The sequence below is a fragment of the Numenius arquata genome, chromosome 2 (genome assembly GCF_964106895.1).
Source record: "Numenius arquata chromosome 2, bNumArq3.hap1.1, whole genome shotgun sequence".
NCBI lineage: Eukaryota > Metazoa > Chordata > Aves > Charadriiformes > Scolopacidae > Numenius > Numenius arquata.
The window spans coordinates 72,944,979-72,960,998 of NC_133577.1; the positions used below are offsets into that span (position 1 = coordinate 72,944,979).

General features: G+C 46.6%; 1 protein-coding gene across 1 annotated transcript; it reads right to left on the minus strand.

Annotated features, from left to right (window-relative positions):
- Positions 1 to 1,213: 1,213 nt before the first annotated feature.
- Positions 1,214 to 9,864, minus strand: CKAP4 (cytoskeleton associated protein 4). Its single transcript, XM_074168715.1, is given in 3 exon segments — positions 1,214 to 4,358; positions 9,021 to 9,821; positions 9,823 to 9,864. Coding segments are annotated over 3 exon segments (2,175 nt in total). The 3' UTR covers positions 1,214 to 3,026.
- Between the last annotated feature and the right edge of the window lie 6,156 nt (positions 9,865 to 16,020).

Genomic DNA, 16,020 nt, shown 5'->3' on the forward strand with positions numbered 1-16,020 from the left:
TAAAAGAACATCGGCAACACAGACTATGTCTTGCTTGAGACCTTCTCCGCTGCTTTTATTGGGAAGCGTGAAAACAGTGGTGAAGATCGGCACTAGGACTGGATGTGCTCTTTGGGATGTGCATTTATAAGGGAAATTAGGAAACGTTTCTGTTCAATGAGGCTGTCAAGCCAAATATAAAAGCTGAACCTCCAGCCCACCAAGGGATCCTGGCCACTGCGCCTGCCTCCAGCCGTATTATTTACAGAGAATTATTGTTCCTGTTTAGTGAAATATGTAATTTCAATAGCTTGCCATAGAATTTAAGTTACTAGAAGTGTAAGTGGTAATTTTTCATTTAATCTTTGAGATACAGCTTGGCCCAGCTGCACTGCTGGCTTTGCACCAGCTTTAAGTTCCCTCATCAAGCCGCTACTACTCTTTAAAGCCACTGCATGCTCATTGCGAGCTTCAGGTCAACATGGTGAACAGGTTGCATCAGATCTCTTTTAGATGGAAGGGCTTGTGTGCTTCCCTGTTTTGTTGAACATGTAGGTAGTCTAATAACAGGTATTACCTATCTCTGTGAATCTGGCCTCAGGAACTGCCAGGACATGATGATGCCCACACTCCTTCACAAACACTATTAGCAGTACAGGGGAAATAAGATTTGGCTCTCACCATGCCAAAGCTGCTTATATGGCAAGCTTGGAGTCATCTTTGCCAGCAATCAAAATGAAATCACCCTTTCCCAAAGTTTTGAAAGCCAAGCATCCTTCATGAAGATGGTATCAGTATATGGGCCTTGTAATCCAGTGTTCAAAGCTATCCAAAAGGAGCAGCCACCTTGGAAAGATTACCTAGGTAGGTCCTTTCTGTACACTACTTCTGTTCTACATGCTTCAGGCATTCAGAAAATCTTACCAAGGCATTGCTGGCAGTGTCTGACACGGCATTCCTTCAATGCATAAATCACCTGTTTCACACCTCGCATCTTGGATTTCTGTGCACTCTGGTCAATACCAGTGCACTGAACTGGCTCAAATCCTGTTTTCAGGAGTTCCTCTGTAACCACAACAGATATGGACTGCCTCTGCGTTCCTGTGAAAGCTGAGAACAAGAATAGGGCTGCGTCACACCTGGTTCTTCCCCCAAGCCCTCTCCTGTACTCCACTGCAAGCATCCTGGGACACACAATGTTAAGTAAGCAGCAATCAAAAAAAAAGGTGCGAAGAATATTCCAAATGTTTATTATGTATTAAAAATACCGCAAATAAGCCATACAGTTCATTTCACAGTAACCTAAACAACATTGTTCAAGAACTTGAGAAGTCAACAAAGAACAGTGCAGTTCCAACAGTGACAACAGTTACCTTAGTGCCGTCGGTCCCTCTTTCTTTGCCAGCAATTCTTTCCTGTTTACAGTGGGAACAACACTGGATATGGTTCAGTATCTTGTTTACCGAGGAGAACTCGGAACTGTTCCCACAAGCACACCACTTGTGGGAGGTGCTGTTTCTTCTTCTATTATTCTTCTAAAGTAGCCACGGCTAAAGGGTATTATTCTTCTAAAGTAGCCACGGATCTGGCTAGCGCAGGCTGAGGTGGGCGTGATGCGCACAACCTATTTCCAAGGTATCCGTGCACAGACCCCTTTACCAAATCTTTGGAAAAAGTTCAAAAGTAAACTTGAAAAGGAGGGATATTAGAAATCCTTTCCAAAAAGACAGAAAACCAAGCAAGTTCCATGAGGAAGTGGTTTTTAAATGAACATCGAGAGAATGATGACACTTTTATCCTCACTCTCAACCAGCTCCTAGAAGGATCCTTTGCTACCAATGCCCCAGGCAGGCACCTGGTGACAACAATGGTGACAAGAAGCAGGCACCAAGTCCTGAATATGTAACAAGAGTTCAGGTCACTGTCAGCTGTGTGAAAACTTGGAAATGTATATGCCTTAGAAGCAATTCTGCTGATTTCATGGTGATTTTCCCCCGTGTGTGTTTTGGAGTGTACTATTATTGTTAGCATGCTTGCTATACATGGAATATGAGAGGTGCAATTTTGGTCCTTCTCTTCCCTCATTCAAATTCATGAGCATTTTTACAGAAAATCCTCTAGCACAGAAAAATTAGGCCTTTCCAGGAAAGACACAGCCTCATCATGTAAACAGCCCAAAAATACAACAAAAATATTACTGTACCCTCTTGAAACTAATCCCATCCTTCAGATATCCCTTCTAAGCACTGATCTTCTGCACCAGCACCTGAAGATTCTGGGAAAGAAGCCTGTGATCACACAGAAGGAATCTCTCCAGCCACGTGGTGGAACACCCCTCTTAGGTCTTAGCCCCAGGCACTCTATTTACTTCAAACCTTCCTTCTTGGGAGTTCAGCTAACCCCTTGTTAGCTCCTTGGTACAGATGAAGGACTCACAGAAAGATACTACAGCTCAACTGACGCCTGGTAAACTGACCACATGGCCGAATCCCATACTGCAGAAACGGATGAGTTGCTTCAAACCTGGTCCACACTTAAGTTTACCGGTCTAAACAGTTTAAGATAGGGGTGTAGTTTTGTTCATTTGTTTCTTAAACCAAAACATACCAGTAAAATTCTCAGTCTGTTCAGCAGTATGCTTTTCATACAAGAACAGCTGTAGCCCTTCTGTGTGGGGTATCTAGTGTCATAGTGTGAAACACCTTCACTTCATGCCATTAAATACGTGCCCATGCTAACGAGGCTGTAGTGCCTTAGTTACACCACTACAGTTACAGCGGTACAACTTTATAGAGAAGATGAGCCCTTAGAAACTCAACCCCCAACTAAACTCATGTTTGCTTAAAACAAAATTGAAAAAAAAAAAGTAAACAAAAAACCAAAAACACTACACAAAAGAGAAATAAAGGAAATAAGCAGAACTGTCTCTATTATTAAAGTATTCTTATTCTCTTTGGAGGTATCAAATTGCTTTTAAAAAGAGTAAAAAACTGGGCATACAAAAGCTATTCTCCTTGATCCATTATTTGCACAAGGAGCACCACTGCCTAAACTTTTTCATGTATTTTTTCTACTTTCACAAACAACCTTTCCAGATCATTCCTCAGGTCATCTATTGAGCTCTTCACAGACTCCAAGTTGTTCTCATTATTTTCAATTTTCACCGAGTAGGAGACTAAACTATCCACCGCAGTTCTTATCATTTTCAAATCAGAATCAACCTGGCTGACAGAAGATCTCAGTTCATCTACAGAGCCTTCCACAGAAGAAAATTTTTCAAGATAGCCTTGAGAATGTCCTTGACCCGCCTGAAGATTTCCTTGATCCAGCAAAGTACTAATTTGTTTCTGGACATCCTGAAAAGCACCGGAGGATGGCAGGTCACTGATGCTTCTCCTCAAGTTTTCCACATCATTGTACAGTGAGGTCTGTGTTTCACCAAGATTTTTCAGAATGTCTGTGACGGAAGTTATGTCCATATCTGAGATCCCCTGAAGAGCAGTAATGCTTTGTTCTAGGGTACTGAGCTTATTCTCGTATTCTGCCTCCTTGGAAAGGAAAGATTGCAACTTTTCACTGTTTTGAGCAGCAACAGAAGTTAGAGACTTCAGGCTGTCTTCTATGTGCCTCAACCGAGACTCCAGTCCTTCACTGTTCTTCCCAAAAGTTTCTAATGCTTTTCTGAAGACTTCATTTTCTTCCCATTTGTTGAGGTCAGCTTTAACTTGCAGTAAATCTTCATCGAGTCTTTTAATGTGATCAGGGAGGTGCATAATAGAATCCTCAGCTCTCAGAACTTTCTCTTGTAAAGCTTTTAATGAAAGGTGTTCAGTATCCGCAGCCTCTTTGAATTTCTCATGTTCTTGTTTGAGGTTGACTAGCTCTTTCACTTCAGTATACACATCAGACTCCATGGAGTCTATTGTACTCTTCAAGGTCTCTATGTCCTTTTCTCTGGTTTTCATGGATGCTTGCATCTCATCAAAAGCATCTTTTAGCACCTTAATTTCATGTTTGTACACATCTACTTCTCCTAGTGAGTTAACCTTTTCTTTCATACTGTTGATTTCATCTTGGCTCCTTTGCTGGACTTCAGTGAATACAGCTATGTTATCATTTATAGACTTGGTTAGTTCTGTTAGTCTCTCTTCCACTGTGTTTTCCAGAGATGTGAAGTCTCGTTCCCTTGCATCCTTCACCATGTGGATGCCGTCAGACAAGTCTTTCAAAATTTCATTTTGCAGCTTCTGGAGCACTTCACTGATCCGGTTTATTTCACTCTCCCCTTGTTTAACAGCCTTCTCAGTAACCTCCTGCTTCTGTTGAGCAATCTTCATCATGGATTCAAATTCTCCAAATGTGGCTTGAAGGGAACGCACCTAAAACAGAAATCCACATGGTTAATACAATTTCATCCTTACTTACATCCTCACCCTTTGTGTCTAAGATCCTCATGGCCCTTGTCACCATATGAAATGATCACCTTGATCACCTTCATGCTCCCTACCTGAGGCGTACAGATACGGGAGGCACAGAAAGCCCAGCATCTAGAGCCTTACAGGTCTATAGATACATACAGATGTATGGATCTGCTGAGGATCCTTGGCCTCACTGACCTGCCACAGGCAATCCAGGAAATCTATGGCAGTAAAAATCAAGCTCAAGTCTCCAGATTTTGCAACTGGACCCCTGAGCCATTCCAACCCCATGAGATTCCTGGTTCTATGGGGCACAAGTCTGTAGGGGAGGGTAGAAAAAAAACCCAAAAGAGTATCTTGCACCAGCTTCTGAATACAGAAAAGCTGGCATTAGACTTTAGCAGGCAATCGTACACAAGGCCAATTCCTCAACATGAAAGAAGTTTCAAAGTAGACAAGAAAGAGTAACAGGAAAAAATTAGCGGGAAAGGGGAGCTGGGAATGGCTCCAGAATGGAAGCAGTAATCATGACATTCTGCTGCTCCCAGACACTGATGGAGACACAGATTTTTCTTGTTAACTATTTTTTAAGATAAAAAAACATAGAAAGGCTTTAATGTTCTAAATACTTAGTACCTCATTACTCACACATGCATACTCCCACATGCTCTTGGTGAACAGGGGCACACATATGTACACAGACAGAGAACAAAGCCCTAGCAGCTGCCAAGGGGACTGACTTGCATCTATCTCAGGTTAATACTCACAGAAAGTTGTTACCACTGGATAAGGCATGCCATTAAGCCTCCCAATTACAAAAACTATCTTTACAGCCGGTTTTAGTAGCAGCAAGAGGGAAAAGGTCAAGAGGTGAGTGGCTGCCACATTCATTTACTGTCACATTCGAAGGTAAGATCCCGGCACAGCAAAGGGGAAGCAAGCGTTCCTTCATTTTGGGGCCAAGCAGAGTATCAGTCTCAAGACTGTGGAGAAATCTTTTTGTGCGTGTGTGGGTTGTATTTTTTTAAACTTTGTAAGGCAATGTTAAGAACTCCCACTGGCTGCAACAGGAATCCAGCACGTAGAAAATACCTCAAGGCTTTGGCAGGGTGGCGAGTGCTGAGTAATGCATGTTGCCTTGCCTCACGCTGCTGCCTATGTCTGAGGGGTATATTAATCAGTCATGCCACATGGACTGCCATGTTTACTGATTAGATACACAGCTGGAGGGGTGGTTTTATTTTATAAGTAGAAGGAAGTATATTTTATATGTTCTTAGAAAGAAATATAGAGAGTTTGTATTTTTTTTTCTTTTTAACTGAAGGAGGCTCCAGCAGTTCCCAGTCAGACTGAACCTAGAAATTAATCTCAAAAGACCTAACAGGCTTACTAATTAGAAATTAAGTTATTCACATGTATTTTTGCAAAGCTAAATCCCTGGTCAAATCCTCCTTGGTTTTCATGGAAGTCTGCACTGTGAAAAGACTGTAGAGTTTGGCCATGAGACTTGCTCTTGCTCCAATAGATCCCCCCAGTCTGAAGAATACCCATAAAGATGGTTTCCTTTTTTCCCCCTCTTCCATAAAATGGTTTGCAATGGTTTTCCATTCCCTATACTTCTATTCTCTAGCTCACACGTATGTAACTAGAAATGAACTAAAGAGCAGGGGAGCAGGTAGTACCACCATAGGTATTGCAGCAGGACACCAGCCATTACACTGAGTCATCAACCTCATTTTTATTACATCTTAGCTATCATTCATTCTGATTTTTTCTACATAGACATCTTTTTTTGTATCACTATGAATGAACTGCAGAAATCTGGAAGGTGTGCACAGGAAAGTTCTCCTCACCCTCTTATGACAGAATTTATTTTCTTTGACACACTTCAACCAAATAACCAAATTCGTATTTGCAATCAATTATCTTCAATTGTTAGTCTAGGGAAAGGCATAAGAAATGGCCAGGGGAACTGTCCTGAGGGCCAGGAGGTCTCCGCTGCTATACATTTGAGATACAGCTCCCACCCCTCCACAGTAAAGTACTTTATACTTGCTTCTCCACTGCATTTGGGCAATGTGTAAGGGTGCCCAAAGGGTGTAATCTGAAGCTATTCTCTTTTACTTCCAGCTGTACCAGCCACTTGAAGACCAGAGACCTCTGATACAATAAAATGGGCCGAGGTCTTCACATTGAACCAGCTCCTAATCTCATCTGTCTTAACCAAGAGCAACCAGGGCCCAAAGCAAACCTCTCGCACAAGAAGTGTAGAACTCGCACCTCCAAAGTAATAACTCATATTCACTACACGGTTTGTGTGTGCACCTACGTGTGAGTTTGCCTGTTTGGTGTTCATGGCTGGTATGGTTTGAAACCATAGCTCTTGAAAGGTTTAACACCATAAATAGCAGATAAAAATATGTCAATAGTGAACAACTGTGTCTTCTCTAACTGGTCATACCAGAGTGTGTTTAAACACCAAACGACCTTGGCCTCTCTGTGAATTGTGCTATATTAAAGACTAAACTTCCACATCATTTCCTTTCTCCTCCTACCGCTGATGTGTAAAGCAGATGAGCTTATATAATGCTTACTCCTGACAGCAGCTCTCTGCAGTAGAAGACTGAAGGGAAAAGCCAGTCCCTCCTGGCAGCAGCCTGTGCTGATGGCACGGCGCAGGACCCTACACTTCTGTAAAGCAATTAAATACAGCCTGGTCTCCTCTCCCTCAAGCATGTTCTTCTGTAAAGACACACCAAACCACAGCAAGCAAAGCTTTCAAAGGTTACATCGAAACTCTGCATGATCTCCTCCCTCCACTTTTATTCTTGCACCACTGGATGTATGCCTAGCATCGCCCACCTGCTAATTACAGGCAAAAAGTTTCAGTTCCCTTTGAAACAAACTATTTATAAACTTCTGGTATATACCCCTCTCCTAGAAGATGTAACACATACCTATGATTTTCTGCAACAACACGGGGACGGAGGCAGCAAATTGTACCCATTCTTACGCTTGGAAGGGCCAATATATTACAGTACACTCTATACTCGTGTACTGTAATCTCACGTCCTGTATGTGAGATTGCATTCCTTGCATGGCAAGGAAGGCCACTGCAATGCCTTCCTTCATAAAAAGTCTGTAAAAAAGCCTGAAAAACTAAGAAAAAACAACAACTCTTGCTAGTTCAAATCACAGCCCAGTCATCAGTGAGTGAAAAAACAGGATTTAAAATTAGCTTCAGAAACGGTATTATAGCCCTGCATTTTACAACCCTTTTCTCCCTCTCATGCGAGTTTTCCTTTTCCTCCTTCTTGGAAGGAAGAGGAAACACCAAGACTGACCCTACAAACTCCACACGTGCCGGCTGCCGCGCTTCCGGGAGCGGCACAGAACAGCCAGAGGATCTCCGCCAGCATCCGTCCCACCGCCCTGTCCCCCGCTCACAGGGAACACGGGGCATCTGCAGGGCTCCTGGTGCAGAAAGCAATCAAGCTGAGACAAGAATTTCCTTTCCTTTGATCTGACTCAGCCATCACTTTACATACTGCTTTCTAACCGATTTACCTACACCCTAGACAGGAGCTTGATTATATGTTGATGATACGCCTTCACAGATGCCATTTTTAAAAGGTTTTAGGCACCCTAAAACATGTCCAGATAGACAGTGCCACTCATGAAACTCTAGCTGGAAGGCTAATAAGGCCTGAGTGAAAAAAATGAGGAGGGAAATGAGAGTTCCTTTGGCTTCGCTTGAGCCACACCCTTTGCCAACAACTTCACAGCTCTTCCGTGGTCCCGGAAACTTGCCAAACACGGCAAGTTTTGCTCCCTTGGCCAGGGGCAGCAGCAGGAAGGTGGAAGGCAGGGTACGGCCGGGGCGGCGTTGCTGGCAAAGTCTCTGCTCTTCGGTGAAGCCAGCGAGGGTTTTGTTGTCCGGAGCATGCGGGGGCGTCAAGGCAGGATCCTGCCACGTCCCACTCCGCTGCCGCACCATCTCCCTGGGCGCCCACACCTGCCCTGCCCGCTCGATGCGGCGACGTCTGCCACGGGCGGTTTTAAGGGCTTTGCCAAGAGCCGAAGCTGTAAAATCACCGCCGGCAGGCTCTCCAAGCTGCAGGTCTCCGCTCCTGCCAAGGCGTAAGCGTGCTGCCTGCACGGCATAAAATGGCTTCACGCCCCAGCCCTGCAGCAGCAAAGCCGGGCAAAGAGAAAGAGCCGGCTGCGGGCTCACCCGGGGGCCGCCCGCCCGCGGGGTCCCGCCCCGGCCCCGCTCCGCTCCCCGCCAGGAATTTCTCGCTTTACCGAGGCCACGTTTGCAGGCCCAGACTCGATTTGTCCCGCTAATGCCATGAAAGCATCTCTAAGGAGGGGGAGCGGCGGAGGAAAGGGGGGAGGGGGAACGGGACACGTCTGCTTTCCCGCAAGCCGGGCTACCCGAGAGCTGCGCGGCTGCTTATTTAAGGGGTGAAATTCCCCGTTTCCTCCCTCCGTCCCCACTCCTGCAGGGGTGGCTGCTGCCCCCCGCTCCCCAGCCCGCCCTCTCCCGGCGCCGCCACCGCGGAGCGGCCCGGAGGGGCAGCCCCCCCGCCCGCCCCCCGACGGTGCCCGGCGCCGCGCTACCTTCTGCGCCACGGCGTCCAGGGTGGCGGCCAGCTCCTGCCGCTGCCGGCCGGAGGCCTCCCTCTCCCGGGCGCTCCGCCCGACCTCCTCCCGCAGCTGCCGCACGTACCAGCCGGCGGGCAGCGCGGCGCCCAGCACCACCGCGGCGCCCAGCAGCAGCGCCCAGCCGCGGCGGGGGCCAGCGCCGGAGCGGCCCCCGCCGCCCCCCGCGGCGGATCTGCCGCCCCGGCCGTGCGTCGCCGCCGCCGGCTTCTTCGCCGCCGCCGCCGCCGCCGCCTCCTCGGCGCCGCCGGGCTGCGCGCCCCGCTCGTTGGCGGCGGCGGAGGGCGGGCTGCCCCCCTTAGGGCCCCGGTGCTTGGCGGCCGACATGGCGGGACGCCGCCGCCGTCGTGCGCGGATCGGGAGCAGCGGGAGCGGGCGAGGAAGGGAGGGATGGAGAGAGGGAGGGCGGGGGAGCCGGCCCGGGCAGCGCCGCGCTCCCCGCCCCGCCCCGGCCCCCGCCCCGGGGAGCCGCCACGCACACGGGGATGGACCCGGTCCCTGCCGGGGGGAGCCGCCACGCACACGGGCTCGGCCCCCTTCCGAGGGAGGCGACGGGACGGGGGAGCACCGGGCAGGGCGGAGGGCCAGCTCGCTCCCCGCCCGGGGTGGCTGCAGGCCTTCCCCCCGTCGTGTCCCCAAGCCCAGCCCGGTCCCGCTGCCGGCTTTTAGCCTTGCACGATGTAGTTTTGGTGGCAGAGCTCCCGCCTCACGCAACTTCTGTTCTGCTCGACCGTGATGTCGGCTGAGAGGACTGCAGCAAAGCTCCGGGAGAGAGGCGGGGAGAAAAAGTTGTTTTCTCCATCTGCAACCCTCCCCCCGTGTTTCTAGTGCCTCCAGAGGAGAGGCTCGGCTCCAGGCCGGTCCCTCGGGCACACGACAGCTGCCTTGCCTGTCAGGAGGGCCCCCAACTCCCCCGGCTTTCACAGGCGGCTTTGTCTGAGCGCACTCGGTAGAGGCTGGGAGCTCGGCACCGAAATTCCCGGCGGATCCGTGGAGCTCCGAGCATGCTCCTTGGGCGCTCCACGTCGGCATGAGGCCGCCGCCTTCATCCTCCTCCCAACAGAGCACGTTCCCGCTGCCTTCATCTTCCCAACGGATGCTCCGTCTCCCTGCAGAGAGCAGGGAAGGCTGAGGAAGTCTTCTGCTGGGCCAGGCTCCAGGCAGGGCCTGCTGGGGTGCGGAGCACAGACCCACCATTTGGTCTTCTTCGTGCTCTCGGTTTTTCTCCTGGTAGTACGGAGGCGGATTTGAGGGACGTGGGAACCTACCCGTTCGGAGAAAATGAGCACAAGGCAGAGCAAAGGGATGAGGCGTCGGTGGAGGAAACAGTCCACTGTGCATTGAATTAATTAGCGGTCATATCGGGGGGGGGAAATGGCATCTGGTAGTGTAGTAGAGGATCCTTATTCGAGGGAAGTGGGTGCAATTTTAGGGCCCTGGTAATAGAGGTCTGGGGGTGGGTGCTCTTCTGCGTGGGGGAAAGGGGAGGAGAATGGGCTCTACACCTGCGTTTGGGTGGAAGGGAGATACCATATGGGAATAACTATAAAACTTCTTTTGAAAATCCCTCCATTTTTCCAGCATCACAAAGACCTGCTTAAACCCCTTTCAGAAACCGAGCGGCTGTGTCTTAAATTGTTACCATATACTCACTTGACTGTGGAAAGTTGAAAAAATAAAACCTAAGTCCCTTCTGCTGTCTGCCTGCTGCTTTGGGCCAGCTTCTAGGACGGATGATAGCACAGAAAAACTTAACTGTTTCAAAAATACACTTTGAATTCACCAGTATTGTACCTCTTTTTATGTGTTAGCCCTAACTGAGCAGGTTAACGTAGTGACTATTGCCTGATAGACATATAACTGCCCTGCCAGGTCACTAAAGGATTTTATGATGTTTTGGGTCTAGACCACACGTCACCGATGGCTTACAGGAGAGGGGGTTTTGTAACCTTTTAAGTAAAGTTGTCCACACATGCACCGTGCAAGGCCCAAGGTGCGTCACTGCATCTGATTTTTTGTAACCATGGGTTACAATTCTGGAAACGAGTCCTAATTTTTACAAGAAAGGACTGGGGCATATTTTCTTTTAGCGTCAAAAGGTACATTGCAGGCGACAGCAGTACTAATTTTTTCATATACTGGCTTATGGAGTGCATTGCACTTGTATTTTCTTGGTCTTCTTCAGTTCTTGAGCCCCCCCATCCCTTGTTCAGTTCTTGAGTCCCCTGTGCTGATGTCCTGTTTACTGCTCCCTTTGAAACTGGGAGCAAGACTTATTCTCCTGTCCAGAACCTCTGTTTCATGAGTCTCCAGAGAAGGGCAACAAAGGTGGTGAGGGGTCTGGAGAATAAGTCTTATGCGGAAAGGCTGAAGGGGCTGGGGTTGTTCAGCCTGGAGAAAAGGAGGCTGAGGGGAGACCGCTCAACCTGAAAGGAGGTTGTAGAGAGGCAGGGGTTGGTCTTTTCTCCCAAGTCACAGGTGATGGGACAAGAGAAAATGCCCTCAAGTTGCACCAGGGGAGGTTCAGATTGGATATTAGGAAAAATTTTTACACTGAAAGGGTTATTAAGCATTGGAAAGGGCTGCCCAGGGAAGTGGTTGAGGCACCATCCCTGGAGGTATTTAAAAGATGGGTTGACATAGAGCTTAGTGACATGGTTTAGAGGTGTGTTTTTTTGTTTTTATCAGAGTTAGGTTGATGGTTGGACTAGATGATCTTAAAGGTCCCCTCCAACCTAGACAATTCTATGATTCTATGATTCAAAGCAAGATCTGTATTGGAAGTTGCTATTTCAGAGCTAGTAGAAGAGAGCTTGCAATCAGGTAGAGTCTGCATGTTGCTGGCAGCTTCCAAGAAGGACTTGGACCCAGGATTCTGGACCTAGGACAGTGTTGTACCAAAGTGTCCAATGTGACAGAGTTTGTACTGGAGAATCCTAAAAATAAAGTCATGCTAAAAAATTTTCTCCACTGTTTTGTCCCCACACTTACCCATGTTTCAGAGAGAAATGGAATAGAATAGAATAGAATAGAATAGAATAGAATAGAATAGAATAGAATAGAATAGTTCCAGTTGGAAGGGACCTACAACTGCCTGAGCAATGAGGCTACTCAGTTTCTAACACCTCCTTCCTCCTATCCGATAGACATGCAGAGTAGCTGGGGTATCAGGATGGACTCCTAAGTATTTTTGGAAATGACCTTTCATTTCATCACAAGACGATCAATGAATAAAGTCAGCTGGTCCCTTTTTCCCTCTTTCTTTTACGATTATTAGGACCAGAAAGGCTTATACGGTAGACTTCTATTACTGCCTCTCTCTCGCATTCTCTCGGGGGATTCATGACTAGGACCATGCAAAGTAATAATGGATTTAGACCTGGGCTAAAAGCGAACATCTGCTGCTGCTCAACCAGTAGCAATGGTGGTAGTTTCAAAATTATTTGTTGTTTGGGGTTTTTTTAAGAACAATGCAATGAGAAGTTCTTGGCAGTTGGTTTCTCCCTCTGACATGTTACTCTTCTGTATTTTACTATGTATCTTTCTATCTAAAGCTAATTTTTAAAAAGTCTGTATTCATGTTTGTGTCTGTTAAATTTGCCCATATCAAAGATCTGTGTGGGATGAAAGAAAATTCTGTTCAAGACACAGAGTCAATTAAAATAATGCTTTAAAACTCTACTGGGGCTTCTGGGCAAAGATCTTACACATGTAGCTTAAGTCTCTCTAAGCCATAAAAAAAAAAAAAAAAAATTAGTAGCAACAAGCTCTTTCCAGTTCTGCACCTAGGCTGCTGAAATGCTAGTGCAAATTTGATTTATTTCCTTCTCATGCTTTTATGTTATACTGAAAAGCATTTGCTTGCCAAGAGTCATTCCACATTAATATGCAAGCCATAACTCCTTGCAAGATAAAAACTTTAGGTGCTAATTTATCTGTTTCTCTATTTGATTACAGCAAGAAATCCAATCAAGTTTTGTCTTGGAAGACATTTTATTTTGCTGGTCTTTCCTTTGATTCACTGTACATTCTCAGGGCTTTTAATATAAATTTTAGGTTAAGTATTCTTCAGAGATGAAATCTGAAAGCTAGGCAGGATCAGATCACAGCCCCCAGTGTCAGCCCAGGAAATCCACTTCCATTCAGTACTTCTGCCAAGGTTTAGGATGAACTGAACTCTTTGATCTGTACGTGGTGGTCTAGTCCATGACTATGAGCACGGGTAATAGAAGGAGAATTTATAGTTGATTGTCTCAGGCATTTTGTCTGCATTTGAATTCTGTCAAATGCCCAGACCTGAGGCCAAAAGTCACTCGCTGGAGAGGATGCTGGGGTGCCTGCAGGTTATGGACACCACAGCTTGGCTAGCCGATTGCCCTGACCCTAACAAGTAGTGGAGAGCTTGCACAGGGTAAGGACGTTGTCACAAATACATCCCAGAGGTGGCTGGAGCTCCTAAGCAGGAGGCTTGCACTGAAACAGATGGGGAACCTTCAGAATACTCTGTCCTCCTCAATACCGTGGGAGTAGAAATCCTCAGCAGTAAACAAAGCACCCTGGGAAGGCCAGAACAGCAGAGTTTCCACAGTGAACATCTAGCCACAGCTTTAGCTGTCTCACACTTTATGATAAGGGGGATCTCAGATTTCTATTTAGGAAGAGGCTAGAAAGGCCAGGATTTGTAGCAGTGCCCTAAGACCCAGGATTTTAGCTTTGAAGCCATTTAATTCAGAGAGTTTACCATAAGAATGGAGCCATATGGATGTCAGCAGAGGATCATCAATGTTAAGCATCAAGGGATGTAAATCTGTTTTATGTAGTAAGGCCGCATAGGTAACTGTCATACCATTTCTCCTTCTCCAGCTCAGCAATGACAAGGAAAATGTTAGTGATGTGGTAGCTGAGTCTTTTTCTCACCAAGGAACCCATACAAACTATTTCTGACCACTCTACAAACAGCTTCTTGTTGCATTTGGCACAGAGGGTCAAAGTCTTTATTTCCTATGTACAGAAAGTCACACCACTACTGCTGAGGGGAGCATGCATTAGGAATTTGCTGAGGTGATAAAGTAGCTAGACACTGCAAACTGGTGCCATTGTGCCATTGAATTTACTGAGGTACCATTTTCTCTCAGAAGTTTCAATATTCTGTTTTGCCTCTGTGTGAATTTGAAGCTGAATACTTCAGTGGGGAGAAGCAGCAATCCTGTTTGTCTCTCACAAGACTTATTTCTCCTTGGAATACAGGAAACACCACAGAAGAGCAAGCTGAGAAAGCATCCTTACACCTGCCTTGTAGACTTTTTGTCTCGCCCTTGAGCCTATTATCAAATCTGGGCCTGATGGTCTCAGTCAACCCAGAGTCTTAACATCCATCTGTTAGCGCTAAAGCCAGTCTGCCTGGCTCAGTTATTAGGATTAGGGCAAAATATCTTGTGACTTCAAGTTATGTTCTCAACTTAGTTGTCATGGGCCCTGGTGTAAACAATAACATGCTTTGCCCTTTCCCTGTCCTCCCACTCTGACCATCAGTTAGCCACGTACTGGGACATTTCTGACCTGCGGGGCCAAATGCAGCTGCATGTCTTACCCACTCAGTGGCTGCATTGCTGTTCGCTGGATAAAGCAGTGCATTAATTGTAGGCTTTGTTGTCTTTGACAGTTTTACTGGTAACAGCAAGGAAAGGCTATGAACGAACTTGCTGCAACGGCTGAGCACAAACTAGACCTTCATTTCAATTAACAGCGCTTCTGTAGTGAAAGGCCAAGAATTAAGGCTGACTTGAGACACTAGTCAAAATTCCAAATGTTTACCTTGTCATGGTTTAACCCCAGCTGGCAACTAAGCACCACACAGCCGCTCACTCACTCCCCCCAGAGGTATAGGGGGAGAGAATCGGAAGGGTAAAAGTGAGAAAATTCGTGTGTTGAGATAAAAACAGCTTAATAATTGAAATAAAATTAAATAATAAATTGTAATGAAAAGGAAAATAACAAAGAGAAATAAAACACAAGAAAGACAAGTGATGCAAATTAAAACAATTGCTCACCACCAACCGGCTGATGCCCAGCCAGTCCCCAAGCCGTACCCCCCTGCCAACCTCCCCTCTAGTTTTATTGCTGAGCATGACATCATATGGAATATCCCTATGGTCAGGTGGGGTCAGCTGTCCGGCTGTGTCCCCTTGCAGTTTCTTGTGCAGCCCCAGCCCTTGCTGGTGGGGTGGTGTGAGGAGCAGAAAAGGCCTTGATGCTGTGTAAGCAACTGCTCCACAACAGCAAAAACATCCCTGTATTATGAACACAGTTTTCAGCACAGATCCAAAACATAGCCCCACAGTAGCTGCTGTGAAGAAAATTAACTCTACCCCAGCCAAAACCGGCACATACCTGCATGTCCTACATAACACACAAGGACATTGATCTTCTTAATTGAGCAGAACAAAATTAAAGGCTGTACAATTATTTTCCCGGCTGACATTGCAAAAGACACAGACAACAAGAAATGAGTGATGTTTCCCTGTGGAAAAAGTCTCCACAGTAGGAAATCTTCAAGATCCATATAATGGCCTATAGCTTCAGCGCCCCTAGATCAGGAATGAATTGAAACCAAAAAAGGAGGTTAAGTGCTGAGTACTGCGGTGTCTAACTTGTTCTTGGCCTTTGGACTGGAATCTCGAAGCATATCTTTGGTGCCCAGCTATATATACAGGTGCACATCTCTGATAGACAGATAGACAAGACAGGCAGATAGAGCAAGCTAGGTACTTAAGAATGGGCTACAAACCAGCTGGTGTGCTGTGGGAGAAGGGCACTGCTACAGCTGGGGAAAAAAAAAAAAAAGTTGTTTTAAAACCATGCCTTTCCAGAACTCCATCTCTTACTCTGTGATGTAGGGTGATACCCCTGAGATACTTTTTCCTTTAAAGTTGATCTTTCGTATAAATATTTAGGATCT